Source organism: Alosa sapidissima, chromosome 7 (assembly GCF_018492685.1).
Source record: "Alosa sapidissima isolate fAloSap1 chromosome 7, fAloSap1.pri, whole genome shotgun sequence".
NCBI lineage: Eukaryota > Metazoa > Chordata > Actinopteri > Clupeiformes > Clupeidae > Alosa > Alosa sapidissima.
The window spans coordinates 5,056,967-5,076,197 of record NC_055963.1 but is presented as its reverse complement, the minus strand read 5'-3'; the positions used below and the strand labels follow the sequence as shown (position 1 = coordinate 5,076,197).

General features: G+C 45.0%; 1 protein-coding gene across 1 annotated transcript; it reads right to left on the bottom strand.

Annotated features, from left to right (window-relative positions):
- Nucleotides 1-1,462: 1,462 nt before the first annotated feature.
- slc26a6 (solute carrier family 26 member 6) lies at nucleotides 1,463-18,144 on the bottom strand. Its single transcript, XM_042098866.1, has 19 exons — nucleotides 16,806-18,144; nucleotides 15,816-15,955; nucleotides 15,595-15,705; nucleotides 15,150-15,325; nucleotides 14,887-15,051; nucleotides 14,454-14,606; nucleotides 13,944-14,026; nucleotides 13,548-13,695; nucleotides 12,720-12,833; nucleotides 12,022-12,099; nucleotides 11,693-11,788; nucleotides 11,472-11,578; nucleotides 10,909-10,978; nucleotides 10,605-10,697; nucleotides 10,368-10,490; nucleotides 10,121-10,270; nucleotides 9,907-9,961; nucleotides 9,178-9,296; nucleotides 1,463-2,707 (listed from the first exon to the last, which is right to left on the bottom strand). The coding sequence occupies exons 1-19, from the start codon at nucleotides 16,958-16,960 to the stop codon at nucleotides 2,684-2,686; spliced, it is 2,160 nt and encodes a 719-aa protein (XP_041954800.1). The 5' UTR covers nucleotides 16,961-18,144; the 3' UTR covers nucleotides 1,463-2,683.
- Between the last annotated feature and the right edge of the window lie 1,087 nt (nucleotides 18,145-19,231).

Genomic DNA, 19,231 nt, shown 5'->3' with positions numbered 1-19,231 from the left:
AAACATAACAAAATGTGGAAAAAGTGAAGCTCTGTGAATATGCGTGTTGTTTAAAAAGGTGTGTGTGGACAAACCTGTTTAAGTTGCAGGTCTGTCTAGAGACATTACTGAAGCCAGTTTCCGAATCATCCAAAACCCAGGAACCAATCACAACCGCTTATCCTGCATATAGACAGATAAGTATAGTTTTCCTCAGTCGCTTTGGTGCATTTCTCAGATCAGAATTGAAATGTGCACTTTTCATTAGAAAATACTTAGAGAATAAACTGTCATATTGATAACATGACAAAGTAGTCAAAGCATGTTCATAAACAATGGCAAAAGGACTTGTCATTCTGAGAGCAACAACAAAAAAAAAACAACGGCTGTGCTGATGGCGTCAGTACCCTGTGCAAAACTGTAACAGTGCTGTGCTGATGGCGTCATTACCCTGTGCAAAACTGTACAGCGCTGTTCATAACAACCAGGGGCTGTGCTGATGGCGTCATTATCCTGTGCAAAACCAAACAAATCGTCAAACTGCTAAAGTCAAATATATATTTTATGTTGATGTCATTGCAAGATTATTTTGTATGTTGAGAGAATGTACAGTCGTTTTACTAAATTGAGCCCTCATTTTACTAGATTGTGCACACAATTTACTATATTGTGCACTCGTTTTACTACATAGTGTGCTTGGTTTACTTAATCACAATACACTAATTTTAGTAAAGTGCACTCGTTTTAGTAGGTAGTGCTCTGTTTTCTAAATCATGTGCTCATTTTACACAAATTGTAATGAGAGACTGATACAGAGAGCTGCATCGTTCTTCCCTGATAAAATGTGACCAGTTTTAAACAGGTAGTGACCTCTCTAGCCTGTTTTATTCATACGTATGAGTGGACATATGATTCCTCTGGGGAAGGCTTATATGTGGGTGGACAATACCCACCCCAGTCCACCCATAGACATGTCCCTGTTCATGTGGCATGTTTTGGCAGTGCATGGCATGCAGACATGCTGTTCAGCTCATTTGCATGTGTAAAGACACTACAGGTGCAGTAATTCATATAGACACTCCTGTATACATTTACATCCGTAGCTCTACACATCTCATTTGGCCATGTAAAGGAAAACAAAAAAGAGGTAGAGAACCAAATTCACACACACACACACACACACACACACACACACACACACACACACACACACACACACAGGGGCGTAGCACAAGATCCTGGGCCCCTGCATAGGCAGTCCCGATGAACCCCCATGTTCCTCAACCAGGTAAAATAAAATATATTCCAGACTTTTCAAGGGCCCTCTCTCCCCTTGGGCCCCTATAAGCAGTAGTGGTTTTACCCCCAGTCCGACACCCCTGCACACGCACACAGACACACACACACAATTACATGTGCAGTGTGGTACAGAATAGGGTAGGGGAAATTAAAGGCTAAATAAAAGAAGTTAGGAGTCATCAAATGTTCATATCACTATGTTTTATTCATGGGAATGTTCATCAATAAATAAAAACACACACAAAACAACATCAAACTGATGATCATCTGATCACTTGGTCATATACAACCATCTGTATTTTGTTTGGTGTCTCATAACATTTCCTGCTACAGCATGCTCTGTGTGGCTATTAACAAAACACATACCACTTCTTTAACCAAGGCACTGTGCGTGGGTCATCTAATCCAGTGGTTCTTAACTGGTCTGGCTTTGGGACCCACAATTTCCCATGTTCATGAAGTCACGACCCATATATATTTTATAGCGTTCAAGACAACAGATGTGGTGAGCTACACGCTAAGACAGGCGAAGTGCCTGTAGGCCTATTTGTTTGGAACATGCTCTTTGGCATTACACTTGTGAAGTCTCCAACTCCTGATGTCACCTTAAAGTACTTGACAGGTCTGTCTTTGAAAGGTGTACTTTATTATGAGGCATTTTCACTCGTGTTCCAGCAATTGTGAACATCGCACACTGTGGATTCTGCACCATTTCGTCTCAATTTAAGTCTATTTGAAATGGGCGATTTCTTCTCTTTTTTTAACCACAAGCTCCACGACCCACCCAGAATGGTTCCGCGACCCACTTTTGGGTCCCGACCCACCAGTTAAGAACCACTGATCTAATTGACTCATTTGGAATCTGACCAGTAACAGATGATACAGTAGGTCAGGCCCTTAATTATGAATATCACATTCATTTGAATCATGGCCCAAGTGGAAAAATGGCACGATAATCCAGTCTAGGATTTAATTTAGCCATCGGACCACACTCCAGCAAATTCAGCTGGGTTTGCTTGTCATGTTGTTTCATGGTTTATGATTGACATAAACATAAAGTTTAATGCAGGTCTTGAGCTGTTGAAAATGTTCACAAATTCCTCTTGGTAGGAGCGAGAGAAACAAACATAAGCTGTCGCCCTAAACACAGACCAGCAGGGATCTCAGCAGTGGGAAGCTATTTTCATTTCATAGTGGGCCAAAATCATTTAGTTACATAAGCTGCAGTACAAACACAAAATGAAGGCAATTAGAGGAGTAGATACAGGAGATGTGCTGTCTCAGAGCACTTCCCCTCTGAAGTGTGCTATCTCTGTGTGCGCCTGTGTGTGTGTGTGTGTGTGTGTGTGTGTGTGTGTGTTTGTGTGTGTGTGTGTGTGTGTGTGTGTCTGCCAATACTCAGAATTCAAAGCAGCGTTGCTTTCATGTCCTGAAAAACAAAAAGCAAAGAGAGTGCATGTTGAAGCAGTGTCATCCCATTTTTATTGACCTTTGTACCATCATTTGACCGTCATTTGTATGGCAATACAAATGATGCTTACATTGCCACCACTTGAGAAATCAGATCATAACCTGGTTTTCCTATAGCCGCTATACATGTCCGCAGAGAACCAACCAGCACACGCTCCTTCAGGAAGTGGTCCCCTGACGCAGAGGAGGCCCTGAGGGACTGTTTTGAATCCACAGACTGGAATGTGCTCCAGCAGTCACACGGTGAGGACATTGAGGGCGTCACACACTGCACTACTTACTACCTGAACGTAGGTGAGGACATTGAGGGGGCCACACACTGCACTATCGACTACCTGAACGTAGGTGAGGACATTGAGGGGGCCACACACTGCACTACCGACTACCTGAACTTCTGTGTGGACATTGGTGTTCCCATTACAACTGTACGCTGCTTTCCAAACAGCAAGCCTTGGATAACCAGCAATGTCAAGACCCTTCTCAATAGGAAAAAAGATGGCGTTCAGAGAGGGGGACCAGGCAGAGCTGAGGCGTGTACTAGGGGAACTCAAAGCCAGGCTGAAAGAGGCTAAGGAGGATTACAGAAGGATGGTGGAAAGAAAGCTGCAGGAGAACAACATGAAGGAGGACTGGGGAGGAATGTAGACCATCACTGGCTTTAGGAAAAGTAGCAGCTCTGCGGTGGGAGATCTGGACAGGGCGAACCAGTTGAACCATTTCTACAACAGATTCAACTGCCAAGCTCCAGTGGCAGTGGTCTGTCCACCACCCTCTGCTGACTGCCCAACCCACACCTCCCCCCTCACTCTCACTCTAACCCTCACCCCCACCATCAAAGGCTGATGCACCCCTCCCCCACAAGGTGACCACGAACAGTGCAGCTACACTGACTTTAGGCCTAGTCCACACGTACCAAACCGATCTTTTTTTCCTCCGTCTTCCCTGGAAAGGTATCAAGAATATTTGCGTCCAAACGGATCCATCTCAACACGACTCAACACGTTACTTCATACCCCAGGCCTATAGGTGGCACTGTGTCTTTACAGAAATTCACCAAAACTTGCAAAACGTGCGCTTTAAAAACAGACAGAATAGGCTACGGCGAAATGGCTAGTGCAAGGAAACCAGAATTGTTTGTGTGGACTGATGGTGAACTGTCAACTGTAGTCAACTGTAAAACTAATAAACTTTATTTTACGGTTTGTTAAGGGTGCAGCCCCGTCCTTTATTTGGCTAACGCAGGTAGGCCTACTAATCACCTTTACTTTCTTTGGTTGTAGGATAGTACGTGATTCACATTAGTTTTGGCTATCACTGCAATTAGGCTACTAAACGCAAGGCTTACCCAAGTTCTAGGCTATTCTGTCGCCACATTTATAATATTGCTATAAAACCTTCGTTAGTAACAGTCAATACTTTTGCCTGCATCAAATTGTGCATTCGCATTCAGTGTGCTACCATCGGCTTAACGTGAGTTCTAAGCGTCTTTGTATGCTTATATCTGATTTCACTCGACTGTGAATGCATGTATATATGTTGTAAGACATGTAAAATAAATGAATGACACTGGCACTACGCACAAATTAATGTAGCCTAAACTTACACCGCACTTTCCTAATAACAGTGGTGGAATGTAACGAAGTACAAATACTTCGTTACTGTACTTAAGTAAATTTTCCACGTATTTGTACTTTACTTAAGTAAAATTTATAGTGCATACTTTTGACTTTTACTTCGTTACATTTTACAGCAATTATCTGTACTTTTACTCCGCTACATTTCTACAACACCATCGTTCCTTTTTACGATACATTTTATGATCAGTTTTTTTTTCTCTCTGACAAACACGTTTGTTTTACCGGGGGGTTGCTACCAAAGATTCTGGAGCGCTACGTGCAGTCTTAGAAACATAAGCTTCTAGTCTAGACCAGGCAAAGCGTCAGCTTGTAGCCATCTGCATTCGGTAGGCTATATTCACCAGACCCATGGCTACACTGTACATGCAACTGTGTTCTGTGCCTTTCTCTGTCTGTTATCTGCAGCGTTAGGGCCTCCTCTCCGATGAGATTGCTATCCGCGGATCAGCGAAGTTACAGGCTATGCCCATGCTTCTGTCACACGTCTGATCATTTGCGGCACAAATGAATGGTAGACTATTAATGAACCGGTGGCCGGAAAAAACGTAACATTTTCCAGATTAGGAAATATTCTTTAATTGTGTGTGATTAAATAAAGATGCATAGCCTACAATTATGGGGTAGTAACGTGAGCGCTCATTAAATGTCTATGCGTCTGCGCAAGTGAAACTGAACTTAATCATAAAGACACCTTTCTCAGCAACTTTTCTGTTCAATCAGCATAATTGGCATTACGATCCACCCGACGTTTCCCTTGTCTACCCCGTTAAACTTCAGGCTCTCGTGTTTTGCTGAATGATATTACTCAGCAGATCACCCTATAGATAACCCGAATTACAGTCTCTAGAATTGTAGGTCAGAATGTAAACTGGGCCACAGATGGTAAGCACAATTGCATTAACTTAAAACTATCTAGTCGAGTATAACCTAAAACTAGCTTAATTAAAATGCCACAAGCCCATACTGATTTTTCCTTTTAGAATATATATATATATTAAGAGAATAAATCATTATGCAAATACTTTTACTTTTAATACTTAAAGTACATTTAAAAACAGGTACTTTTTACTTTTACTTAAGTAGGGTTGTCATTGTGGTACTTTTACTTTTACTAAAGTAAATATTTCTCTGTGTATTTGTACTTTTACTTAAGTACTGAGTTTCAGTACTTCCTCCACCACTGCCTAATAACTTAAGTTCTCTCGTGTCACTGACAGTAGCTAGAATGCATAAAAAAACACCGGGAAAAACAGTGTTCAGTCCACCAAGTCATAAGATATCGGCGCTGCGCAGCATCAGTTGTGATATTTATCTTAACGGAGTGTAATCGTAGGTAATGTCATGTATGAAAACTAGTATTGTTAGGCAATACTATAAGTGCAAGTCCAGGGCAGCTGAGGTGTGGCGATGACATCATCGATACGCAAGCAGGATGTGCGGTTTCGCTGTCTAAACGAACTCAAACGGGCTACGGTTTCAGATTTCTCCACTCTGGGACCAGGTTTCAGAAAAGTGCGGTTTCGGGCAGTGCGTTTACAGGATTCGTTTGGACGCTCGGCCAAGACGAAGCAAAACCTCTGCGTTTAACCTAAAAAGCGTCTCCGTGTGGACAGGCCCTTAGTCACCAGCCACCAGTCTCCAGCCACCAGACCCCCCCCCCCCCATCATCATGGGAGATCAAGTTAGAGGACAGCTGAGGAAACTCCACCCCAGGAAGGAAGTCAGGCCTTACAGACTGTGTCCAAGGCTGCTCAGGGCTGTGCTGCTGAACTGGGGGAGCCACTGAAGCACATCTTCAACCTGAGTCTCCATCTCGGAAGAGTCCCAACACTGTGGAAGATGTCATGTCTCACCCCCGTCCCCAAGAAGCCACACCCAAGTGAGCTCAATGACTACAGGCCGGCCGGTGCAGGCCATGCACTAGACCTGCTCAGTTTGTATTAGAGGCTGACAATTTTTGGGGGCTCCCGCGGGTCACGGTATTCCCGCAGGACGGGAGTCAGTTTCACTGTTGGTAACGTGATAGGGACGGGATAGAACATAGCAATCAACGGGAGCGGCACGGAGCCGGAGATTAAATAAAAAAATTACGCTGCAAAATGGTGAGTGCACCCAAAGATTGCGAGACATTTCGTTTTAGAAAAGGGAACCATTGGCCCCGGCCGTGGTGCGACTGGCTGGGGCACCTGCACCGTATGTCAGCGACCCGGGTTCGATTCCCGCCCCGTGGTCCTTTCCGGATCCCACCCCGACTCTCTCTCCCACTCGCTTCCTGTCATTCTCCACTGTCCTATCTCATTAAAAAAGGCATAAAAAGCCCCAAAAAATATACTTAGAAAAGGGAACCACTTACAACTCGCTGTACGTTTGTTGATTGGCTACTGCTAGCCGCAGAGTAGCCTATCAGAGCAAGACAAAGCAGCTGCCCTGTTCAAAAGTCAATCCATCAGCATCAGTATGCATAAGGCAGCGAGTGTTTTGAGTATGAGAAGATCTCCGTCAGGAATTACGTAATGAAATCGCCTAGGTCTGGGTAATGCATGTATAGTGTAGCCTAAATTTCCAAGGCAACCTCAGTGATTTGACCGTGATTAACCAAACACGCTACGGGGGGCAACAGAGTCTGCTAACTTTAGACAACATAGGGAAGGAAACGGGAGCAGGACGGGATTCGGGAGTCTTTCTCTCTGGATTTTGCAGGACAGGATTTATTTTGAGGGCGGGGGGGGGGGGTTTGCATACCAGGAGAAAGTGGCCGTGGACGATGCCATCAGATATCTCCTACACAGGACGCATTCTCACATGGACAAGGGGAAAAGTGCTGTGAGAATCATGTTCTTTGACTTCTCCAGTGCTTTTACACACTATCCAACCCCTCAGACTGGGCGACAAGCTCCTGCAGATGGTGTGGATGCTCACCTAGTATCCTGGATTACAGATTACGTGACCGAGCGGCCACACTTCGTCAGACTGAAGAACTGCCTCTCTGACACAGTGATCAGCAGCACCGGAGCTCCACAGGGAACTGTGCTCTCTCCAGTCCTGTGTCCTGTTCACCCTGTACACATCTGACTTCTGCTACAACACAGAGTCATGCCACATGCAGACGTTTTTGGACGATACTCCAATTGTGGGGCAGGAGGAGGAGTACAGGAGCCTGATGGAGGACTTTGTGCAATGGTGCAAACTCAACCATCTTCAACTCAACACTTCAAAGACCAAGGAGATGGTGGTGGATTTCTGTAGGTCTAAGCCTGCCAGTCTCTGTTGAGGGGGTCAATGTGGAGATGGTAAACACTTACAAGTATCTGGGGATACACCTGGATAATAAACTGGACTGGTCAGCCAACACTGAAGCACTCTACAACAAAGGGCAGAGCAGGCTGGACTTCCTTAGGAGGCTGCAGTCCTTCATTGTCTGCAGCAAGCTCCTCTGGATATTTTACCAGTCTGTTGTTGCAAGCGCCGTCTTCTATGCTGTGGTATGCCGGGGAGGAAGCACTAAGAAGAGGGATGCTGGGTGACTAGACAGGCTAGTAAGGAAAGCTGGCTCTGATGTGGGAGCTGAACTGGATTGCATCAATTCAATATCAGACAAAAGGACCCTGAACAAACTGATCAACATTTTGGACAATGAGTGTCATCCACTCCACAGCACTATCATAAAGCAGAAGAGCTTGACCAGCTGGAGACTACGCTCACTGCCATGCACAACTACAGACTGAGGAAGTCATTTGTCCCCAGGGCCATACGACTCATCAATGCTTCACTAAAGGGAAGAGGAGATAGATTTCTCTTCATAGTCTGTTCACTTTCTCTTCATAGTCTGCCTCTCCACCCTCTCCTCCACTTTCACTACCTCCTATAACAATGTTTGTGTACTGACTGTCCACTGGCCCACTGTGTACTACTTACACTGTCTACACTGTTTACTGGCTGTATTAGCCCATATGCACAACCCCTCCCTCCATGCCCCAGTCTGGACTGTGGCCTAACTTAATACTGGACCAATGGCTGTTACCCTACTACTTCAAACCTATCCTTGCACTGCTATAGTGTGTGTGTGTGTGTGTGAGTGAGTGTAAAGCCTGTTTTATGCTTCTGCGTCAAATCGACGGCGTTCCCCCGCAGACCCCTCTGCATCGCTGCGAACCCCTCTCCGACCCCTCCACCGTAGCTTGACGTGCACCTCCAAAAAATTGTAACTTCGCGTCAAGGCGACAGCCTACTTTGGGGAGTTAGCAACATGCTAGTTGACTGACATAAGCTTTGCAAATAAACTCAGACATATTTTGGTTACAATGACGAGGTTATCCATTTGTAAAATGTCAGTACGTTTTGAAATTAGCACTTCGCCAGCAAGCAGTACTGTGTGGGCAACATAACTTAAACTGGCTGGCAGACACCTCACAAATAACCTCAGACTTATTTGCTGTTTACAGTAACTAGGTCAATGGATTTTACTGTGTCTATTTCTCAATACTTTTTACAAAATCTAAGCAGAAAAAGGCCGAACAAATAAGATTAATATTTTGGCACGACGTCTATGGGGTTTGCCATTCTGAGTGCTGTTTCGGTCATTACAGTCTATGGTTTCGGTGGTGAGCGACGCAGACACAGGCGACACCGAGCTTCGAAGCCACACACCCCCTAGCGTTATGGCGGTGAAATGCACTGCGATGCAAATGACCCGACTCAGAACCATAAAAGGGTCATGACGCCGTAGGAGTGATGGCGTAGCTACTGCGTAGTTGACGCAGAAGCATGTTAACATCTTTGACATGTAACTCACCTCTTCCTGTCTATCTGCGTTGCAGTATAGTACGGCATCGTGCACAGACGTGAAAAGGATTGCTTTGGTCACTTTTTCACTGAAGAACCCGCCCTTCTCCAGACTCTCCACCACACAGCCTGCAGGGGTGCAGGGGGAGAGAGCACAGAGAGAGAGAGAGAGAGAGAGAGAGGAGAAAAGAGAGGGAATAAATGTGTTTGTTTATGTGTGTGTGACTGTGTGTGTGTGTGTGTGTGTGTTCCGGTACTTTAGTAGCAGCACATCATGAGAACTGATGATTACAGAACGTGATCTGTGATTATGCTAAATGAGCCCTAATTAGAGCGATGATCGAGATCGTCTCTTATTTGGGCTGAGGCTCATCAACAGGAAGCGCGGTGCACGTAGACAGACCAACAGTCTTTGTCTCTGTCTTTCTGACATGACCACAAAGGTCTGGTAGTAAAACTGAGGGCTGACATTTCCTCTTGGTATGTGCAGTCAATGTATGTGTAATCTGCATTGTGCTGACAGCTCAGTGACGCACTGGCCTGGACTCAACCCCACAACCTTGGGGGCTCAGAATAGCAGGCCATGCTTGCAAGCAGGCTATGACCCAAGTTTTGAGCATTTTGTTTAGTCAATTCAATGATACAGTTTACCAATAACAGTGCTACTAACTAAAACATGTCCCAGTTGGAGAATCAAGTTCAACATCATAAACAACTGTGGAAATGAGAAATCACTCACTTTGACAACCAGCCAGAAGTACTTGCACTCCCACCTCACCATGGTCCTTACGAATCTTGAGAGAGAGAGAGAGAGAGAGGGGGCGGGGGGTTATGATACTGAGATAAATTGGTGCCATAGCTTGTAAACAAATCAAGAGTTGTTTATGCTCCTGTTTCCCCATGTCAGTGGATTGGGTGGAGGGGTGTAGAGAGTGAGCAAGATGGTGACTCACATTGCTGAGGGTCTTGACTCCCACCGTATCCAGGAAGTTACACGCACTCAGCTCTAGGATGATGGCGCGAGGGAGGATGGGTCCAGGCTTCGTCTCCGCCTCAATGGTGAACACCACCTGCTCCTTCACTGAGTCATCCGACTCACTTTCCTGCACACACACACCACCACAGCTGATATCAGGTTCCTGTGCATTCACACAGCCGCACACACTGACAAATATACGGATTTATTTAGGACCCACGTACACGTTCGGTCATGTCCTTCATGGCCTGCTTCTTAGCCTTTTTGGCCTCCTTCTTCTCTTTTCTCTTCCTCTTGGACTCCAGCTTCTTTCTGTGGGACAGCAGCTTGGCGATGTCCACCCCGCTCTGGAACACAGTGACGTGAACTTTCACACACATGAGCTTTGCGACTAAATCCACAGAATGTGAAGTATGCACACAATGCAGTAGCCTATGGGTGTGTGTGTCTGGTAAACCAACCTTCTCTGCTAGGGCATCGGCGTACATTTCAGCATTGGCAAAATAGAGAGTGGCTGAGGAGCGGAAGATCACCAACTCTGGAATCTCTTTCACCTGAGAGACACAGCACACTGAACTCTCAATCTCTGTCACATGCATTATTTACACAAAGCCTCGAAATAGCAAAACTTGTATGAGGCCTCCACACCCTTGTGAAACTGTCAAACGCTCATGCATGACTCCTGTCATCATTCCAATGCCAGCCATCCACTACACAGCACCTATAATTCCGCAGCCCACATTAGTGCAATGTCGTCATGGTTACCTGATTATAGTCCTCTATGGGTCTGTAAATATCGGTTCCAGGAACCTGTCCGAGCAGGGAGTACTTAGGCCTGAAACATTCACACAGGCAACACATAGCATTGACATTATTTATCAGTCTTTCAGCCCAAAAGCTTTACACCACCATACAGATCCTATGTAGCATGTCAGTGTTGCCTATGGCAGTTTGTTATCTGGTTTACACCACCATACAGATCCTATGTAGCATGTCAGTGTTTCTATGGCAGTTTGTTATTCCTGGAACTGACACAGTTGAATTACAGGAACACTGTAGTATTTCTAAGAAGGAGAATAAGTGAGTGAGTGAGTAAATGGATGAAACAAGTGGATGTCTTGTGTGGCGCTCTTCTTGTGTGTGTGTGAAGTGCGTGCGTGCGTGTGTGTGAATGTGTGTGTGAAGTGTGTGTGTGCGTGAGTGTGTGTGTGTGTGTGTGTGTGTGAAGTGCGTGTGTGTGTGTGTGTGTGTGTGTGTGCGTGCGTGCGTGTGTGCGTGTGTGAAGTGCGTGCGTGCGAGTGAGTGTGTGTGTGTGTGTGAGGGCTCACAGCTGAGTTCTGAAGATGACGGTGAGGATGGAGAAGGCTATGGAGGCGGCCAGGCCCAGGTCAGGATTGAACAGCACTGTCAGGATAAGGGTCATCACCCACACCAGCTAGAGATGGACAGATCCGGAGGGAAACGAGAGCTGTCAGTCATCAGTCACGCCGCGCACTTCCTCTTTCTCAGCTGCCTGTTTGCCTCATTGATTTCCCAAGCGCCCCCTTACCATGTCCACTCTGTTGCTGTTCCACAGGGTTTTGATGTCACCAAATTGCTTCATCATTCCATGGAGGTTGACATAAATGATGGCTGCCAGAACAGCCTAAGGACATACACACACACACACACACACACACACACACACACACACACACACACACACACATACACACACACACACACACACTTAGTCTGCATGCTTTGTGCATTCTGTACATAAGTAAAATATAGGCACATGGCAGGAGTGAGTGGAAATTACTCTCTCTCTCTCTCTCTCTCTCACACACACACACACACACACACACACACACACACACAAATTCATTCCTACTGCACCTTTGGAAGCTGTTCAAATAGCGATCCGATCCATAGCAGGATGACTAAGATGACTACAGCTGAGAGAGCCCCAGCCACCTGGCCAAAAGAAATGTGGCAGTGAACATCAACAGGGCCGGCTGATGGAAGGTGAGTCAATTCTCACAGCAGCTTGATCATTTCATGCAGACCGTGGTAATTCTGTCTCTCTCCGAGATGGAGGAGAGTAATTGCTAAAGTGACTGCTTCAGAAGCAACACTTCACAGAGGCTCCTAATTCCTAACAGTTAGAAGCTATATGTGGAAATGTCATTTCATGTTCTACTTCAGTTAGAAGTATATAGTTATAGAATAGTTAATGTTAAAACAACTTTGACATCCTATGGTATGTGAAAAGTGCAATATCAGTAACATATGTGTTGTCTACAAAATTATTCTAGAATATCAATATGTGACTTTCTGTCATATCCATTTTCACAGTGTATCCTGTATACTTCCAATAGATGTATTCATGCATAGGGCAGCACCACCTTTCAGAACTTGTGTATGTATTGTGAATATCGGATGAACTTTAACAACTAAACACTTATAGTGATATCAAACAAATTATAAATAAGAATCAGATCCACCATCATGGCTCATTTAAGGTGTGTGTAAGTAGAGGTGTGGCTAAAGTGTAGCACTCCAGTCAGGTCCAGTGGACCCATAGTGACCCTCACCTGGGTTTTTCCTCCAGTGCTGACCTGCACCATACTGCGGGACATGGAGCAGCTGATAGCAAAGCACTGGAACATCCCTCCGACTGCGTTACTGAGCCCCAGGGCTATCAGCTCCTGGAGTGGAGAGTGGGGTTAGAGTGAGCTGTAGCACACAGTGGTAGGTCTAAGGTGGACACTATAAAAGCATTAACCTTTAAATGTTGAAATCATGTAGCCTATATACTGTAGCACGGCTGTCACATAGAGAGGCTTGGCTCTGGACTTTTTACAGATGAGTGGGACGGGATTTTGTCACGCTTGGTTAGCTAACTCTTACGTAAATGTTTCAGAGTAATCAGAGATTGAAATCACTAAGTATGGCAGGTCTTGTTCTGTGTGGCTTGAAAACAAAAGAGATGTCAAAACAGCAGTTTGACTTTGATCCAGTTTCAGTTTTCTCATGTGTTGTCTGAGGCCATGTGACTAATCCCCATGTGGGATTGGTGAAATAGTTTATTTCCCTTATGTGGCAGTGTAGGTCTAATTAGTCCAATAAATCAAATGCAGCAAAACCTACATGAGTTAGGGAAATAACGTGTTATTGTACGCCCATGGTTGAAAAGTGGCCCATTAGCTGGCCCTTTTAGTTTTGTAAATGATAATTGCAAGTGATGCAACACCATAAGGTGCCCCTTAAAATGGTCTATACTTGCAGCCAAATAACACAGGTTGTGACATAGGTGCCCTTTTTGTTTTTTTCACCTCTGCTATTCAAGAAGACTGAGCCATCCACTGACACATTGAATATGAATTAGGTAGAAAGAATGACAAGTCAACCAGCTTTCTCACCTGGTTGCTGTCCACCTTGTATCCATACTTAAGGGCAAATGTCCGACCAAGGGAGATGGCAATGCCATAACCAACCACTGCCAGAGCAAAAGCATCCCCAATCACTTGACCAAACAGAGAGGCCTTTGGGAAAACTGGGGGCTGGAGTCTAGACAGTAGTCAGAAAAAAACAGACAGAGATGCAGAGAGAGAGAGAGAGAGAGAGAGAGAGAGAAAGAGAGATGAGTACTTATGGGTAATTGTGTGGAAGTAAGTCATTTAAGCACATGAGTAACCTACATACTATATATGTATTCACTAGACACCAAAGGAGCATACATAGGAAGTGTCAGCTGTCTTTTACATTGTATTCGTCTGAATAGCATATTATATTATGTATGTCATTGTTTGTTTTACCCTGATGGAATCTCCCCCACCACCTCAACTTTATAGTTCAGAGACAGGTCAACTTGCCAGGAGATAACTGTGGCGAGAATGACCTGGTCACACACACACACACACACACAGAGAGAGAGAGAGAAAGAGAGAGAGAGAGTCACAGTTAAAATCAGGAATAAATGCAGGCTTGTTAGGCTTCAGTAAATTTTCAGTAAGCATATAGAGCTTCATTCATTCCTCCTGTGCTGTGAACTGTGAGATGGAAATCTCAACGAAATGCAGCAAGCCTTTCAGCAGGAGATAACATCTATACTCGGTAACATCAGATTTTACACACTGCCAGACATATTTGACATTTTTCCAGAATGAAACTCAATCTAAATCGTGTCCATAGTATAATGGATGACCTTTCTGGGTAGGATCAATATGTGCATCTAACTTTCTGCTGCACACCTAATAATCGAGACATGGACAGAGCGAGCGTGAGCGTGAGTGTGAGTGTGAGTGTGAGCGTGAAATGGCACTCACGGCGATGAGCTCCACAGGAATGGGCACAGGAAGCTTGCGGGCCACGAGAGTGCTGAGCTCTTTGGCGATGATGAGCCCAACAATGGACACAATGCTGACCACCAGAGTGCCTATGTTAGTGTCCGGCAACAGTGAGCACACCTCTAACACCGTCTGCACAGGGAGAGGCATGGGGGAAGAGAGAGCAGAGGTGAGTTTGGGGTGATGTAGAAGACTTAAACCTATATTTAGGGGGAAGTGTTTTAGCTAAAAAAATATGTGTATCTAATGTTTTTAGGGTGTTTTTTACTCAAGAATCACGGTCACTACATAAGGTCCATCAAGGTTTTTACCTTTCAAGGCCACGAGAGCTTTGTGTGTGTGTGTGTGTGTGTGTGTGTGTGTGTGTGTGTGTGTGTGTGTGTGTGTGTGTGATGCATGTATGTACACTTACAAATATGAGAGCGAAAGGGCCACTGTAGCGTTGAGGGCTGATGCCAAAAGTGTATTTGAGCTGGGACACGATGACGTGGATGGCAGCTCCTGTGGTGTAACCTCTCACCAGGGGCTCGGACAAGTACGTCACCACAAAGCCAAACTGCACCAGGCCTAGAAGCAGCTACACACACACACACACACAAAACCCCCCAAAATCAATATTACTTTCAGATGAAGTATAAAATTGGGCAACACCCTGCAGCAATAACCAACACACACCTGGAATACGCCTGACATGAAGGTCACCGCGGCAGCGACCTTTACCCTCTCTGCATCCCGGCTAATGAAGTCCACTATACTGCTGTTGGACACATTATCCCACACCATGAAGTCAGAGTCGGGGGCCAAGCGCTCCGTGGTGCTGCCAATCATCACACTCATGACCGCATAGGTGCCTGAAAAATACACATGCACACACACACACACACACGCACGGACACATGAACACACGCATGCACGCACACACACACACACGCATGATAAGACTTCAAACATAATCTGAATGAATAACCTAAACTGTAATAGATAGGGCTATAAATAATATAAACTATGAAACACACACACACACACACACATGCTTCATCTAAATAATCAATTAATTTCAATAAGTAAGAGTGGCAAAACAGTGGCCATATCTAGTGTTGTGCTGTACAGTGTAGCTTACCCACGGAGATGTGTTTGGATGTCCCGAAGATGAAGTAGAGGAGGATGGGGTAGAAAGAGGAGTAGAGGCCAAACACCGGAGGCACAGCGGCCAGCAGGGCATATGCCATGCCTACAGATGGACACAGAGGGACACACACACTAAGTGACCTATGACAGATTCAAAGCAGACCAATAATATATAGAAGAGGAAATGGTTCTCATTTGAATGAATAGTCTGACCCTGGGGCAGGTGCATGATTCCCACACTGATGCCTGAGATGAGGTCTCCGATGGCATTCTGTCTGAAGGGGTAACGAGGCAGCCACGACAACACAGGAACACTGGAGAAGAAGCAGCTCTTCAGCCGGGGACCAGAACACCTACACACACACACACACGCACATACACACACACACACGCACACACACACACACAAGCACACGCACACACACACAGGTTGATATAATGTTTTTTTTACATAAGCTAGAAATGTGAACACCTTGTCTATTTAGTATACGACCTTAAGACAATAAGACAAGCCGTTTGAGAGGTTTTGAGTGACAGAATAATTGCCGTCCTTGAAATTGTCCAGACGCGGAAAATAGCAGTGTAACTCAGCAACACAAGGAGCAGGAAAAAGAATGTGGCTTTCTCTTTGCCTGAACATAGAAAATGATTATCTAAAAGGGAAGCTACAGGTAGGTTTTCACTGGTTATAAGTGACAATGAATGACTGTAAAACCAAACAAACCCAGAGTGCAAGGGTGCTTTAAAATGGCATTAGAAATCATACAAAGGAAGACATGTGAATGACAGCTGGGGAAAAGAACAGTGCACTGTTTCCCCTGCAGAATATTAGAAACCAAGCCAACCAGTGAAAAAATACTTAAAAGTGGCATGGCCATCCTGACCCATCTGCCACTAGAGGGCACTCATGAGACTAATCTCTCTCACACAGCTGGGAGAAAAGTTTACAACAGACATACAACATCCGTTGTGCTGATGTTTTACATTGCTAGTGCATTATGTATAAGTATAGCATTGCACTGAAACAGAGCAGACAAAGCCTGGCACTGATGGAGATACAGAGGCATGTTTGAGCTGTTTATGGCATTTCACAAAAGCAGAAGGTGCCATGTAATAGCCATTCAAACCAATAGGAATGGCCGATTACTTTACTGGTTGTGAAAGTGCTCTGTGTGAGTTTATGAGGAGGTTGCGGTGCCCCACCTGACTGAGTCTTTGAGTTTTTCCACCAGCTGGTTTGTGGACTGTGTTTTCTCCGCCATGTCCTCCACACAGAGCTCGTCCAGCACCTCCCGCTGGACCCTGTAGTCCAGCCGCCGCCGCGGCTCACACACCACCTCGTCCTGGGCCTCTGCCATGGTAGCTGTGTGTGTGTGTGCAAGTTTCCAGTGGAAGAGTCAGTCCCTGATCAGTTCGTTGCTTCAGAGAGAGGCACCTGTCATCAGACCAAGAGGTTTTGTCCTCTGCTGGGATTCCTAACAAGATCACGGCTCCAAATCCAGAAGTGAAGCTCCCTGGACATCCAGCAGTGAGTGACAGCGTATGGAAATTCTAGAGCTACTAATCGTTTGATGGGTTGAGCTGTAAAGCCACAATTGTGCATTTGTTGCACCAGTCCATGTGCAGATGAAGAAGTCTGTGTGTTCACTTGTGCTCCTCTACAGGTGTGTGTCCTGACCCAAGACGTTTTCTTGTCACTCGGACACACACACACACACTCACACACACAGATCAAAGTCCTGTTGCGATATCCTGAGAGGAGGAGAGGTCCAGTGTGGCGGGTGGCTCCTCAGAGGTGTCTTATCGTGGTCTGATTAGACACACATACACACACACACTGATTAGATAGAAGATGGGCTTTGATTCACAAGCAGGCTTTGTGCTCAGGATGTGCTGAGGCAGAGCAGCATGTGGCCCTTCATTCATCATCTATAAGCTAAAAACAATGCCCCATGTCCTTGGTACCCACGACACACACACACACACACACACACAGAGAAAGTAAATCTGAGCAATGCCTGGGACAGGTATGTGTCTGTGTGTGTGTGTGTGTGGGGGGGGGGGGGGGTGTGTATTTCAAGTATTTCAAGACAACACATTTCAATCTTTAATACAAATTACAGATGCGCTTACATCAGCACTTCAATTACAATCATGATGTTTTATGTAGTGAGGTGTATGGTCAACCCACCTTTAGTTAGTCTCATATCTTTGTATTAGCTCTCTGGACACTCCTGCCTCTTGGTGTCCTTGTGTTCTACTCTGACCCAATTAGATTTACCCAGGGCCGTCCCTCAGAATAAACTACTACTCTGACCCAATCAGGTTTACCCAGGGTATTTATGTGTTCTGACAATCAGTGACAACATAATGTCTCATTAATCATTAATACAGCACTGAGGCACATCCCTTTCCCAATGACTGTGTTCTTTGAAATCCTGGTGGGCTTTCATTTCAATAAGTCAGCCACTTAAAGGGGTGGTTCAGGATTTTGGACATAGGACCTCATTTCCAAGTAAGCAAGTGTGATATTTATCAGTGGAGACCGTTTTCAACACGTTTCATCCAGTCGTTCTAATTGCAGAGTTCACAGGTGCTAGGCTAGCGCAAGTCAACGGTATGTGCTAGCCTGCCACTAAAAACAGTCTTACCTACTCCAAAGGACACTCGAGGCAAATTCCAGACAATCGATGTAAATGTCTGTGTTGATAGAATAGTGTAAGAAATACAACTACCCTCGCATCGCGTTGCAATAGTTATACTTTGTTCCCTGAAGTTGGTAGTTTGCATCTCAGCGGCAGGCTGATATTACCAAGGCTACTACTAGGTATCCCCATTGGAGTGCGCTTTACTGTTTACTTTTTGGCGCAGTACTACTAACTGGAGCAAGTATAATTCTGCCGCTGCTAAGACACTAGTCCCTCAAAATGTAATGCGATCGTTGAAATGCAAGGATAGAATAATGTTAGAAATAAAACTATCAATACAGACATATACATCGATAGTCTGGCGTTATAATTTAGTTGCCTTGGGTGTACTTTGGAGTGGGTAAGACTGTTTTTAGTGGCAGGCTAGCACATACCGTTGACTTGCGCTAGCCTAGCACCTGCGAACTCTGCAATTAGAACGACTGGATGAAACGTGTTGAAAACGGTCTCCACTGATAAATATCACACTTGCTTACTTGGAAATGAGGTCCTATGTCCAAAATCCTGAACCACCCCTTTAATGAGAGACAGCCAACCAAAGCATTGCTTGCACTGGTTAGAAAGCATGGTAACACTTTACTTGACGGGTGAGTTCATAACACATTCATAGCAGCTGTCATAAACTGCACATAAAGCATTCATGACTGTTTCATGAGACATGACTCAACATTCATACCAAACCTTTCATGAATGTGCAAGACAGAACGACGACAACTTGTCAAAATAAAAGTCCAACAATCGCAAAGCACCATTGCCGTTTTTCTTTCCAGCCTTTGTAAATATTTCATGAATATCTTATGAAGTCTACATCAAATGTCACTTTACTATACAAGTTGTGAAGTATTTGTAATCACAGAGTTTAACACTGGGAGGTAAACTAGCCTACATTCAGCTGACCCATATTTGTGTAACCTGGAACGG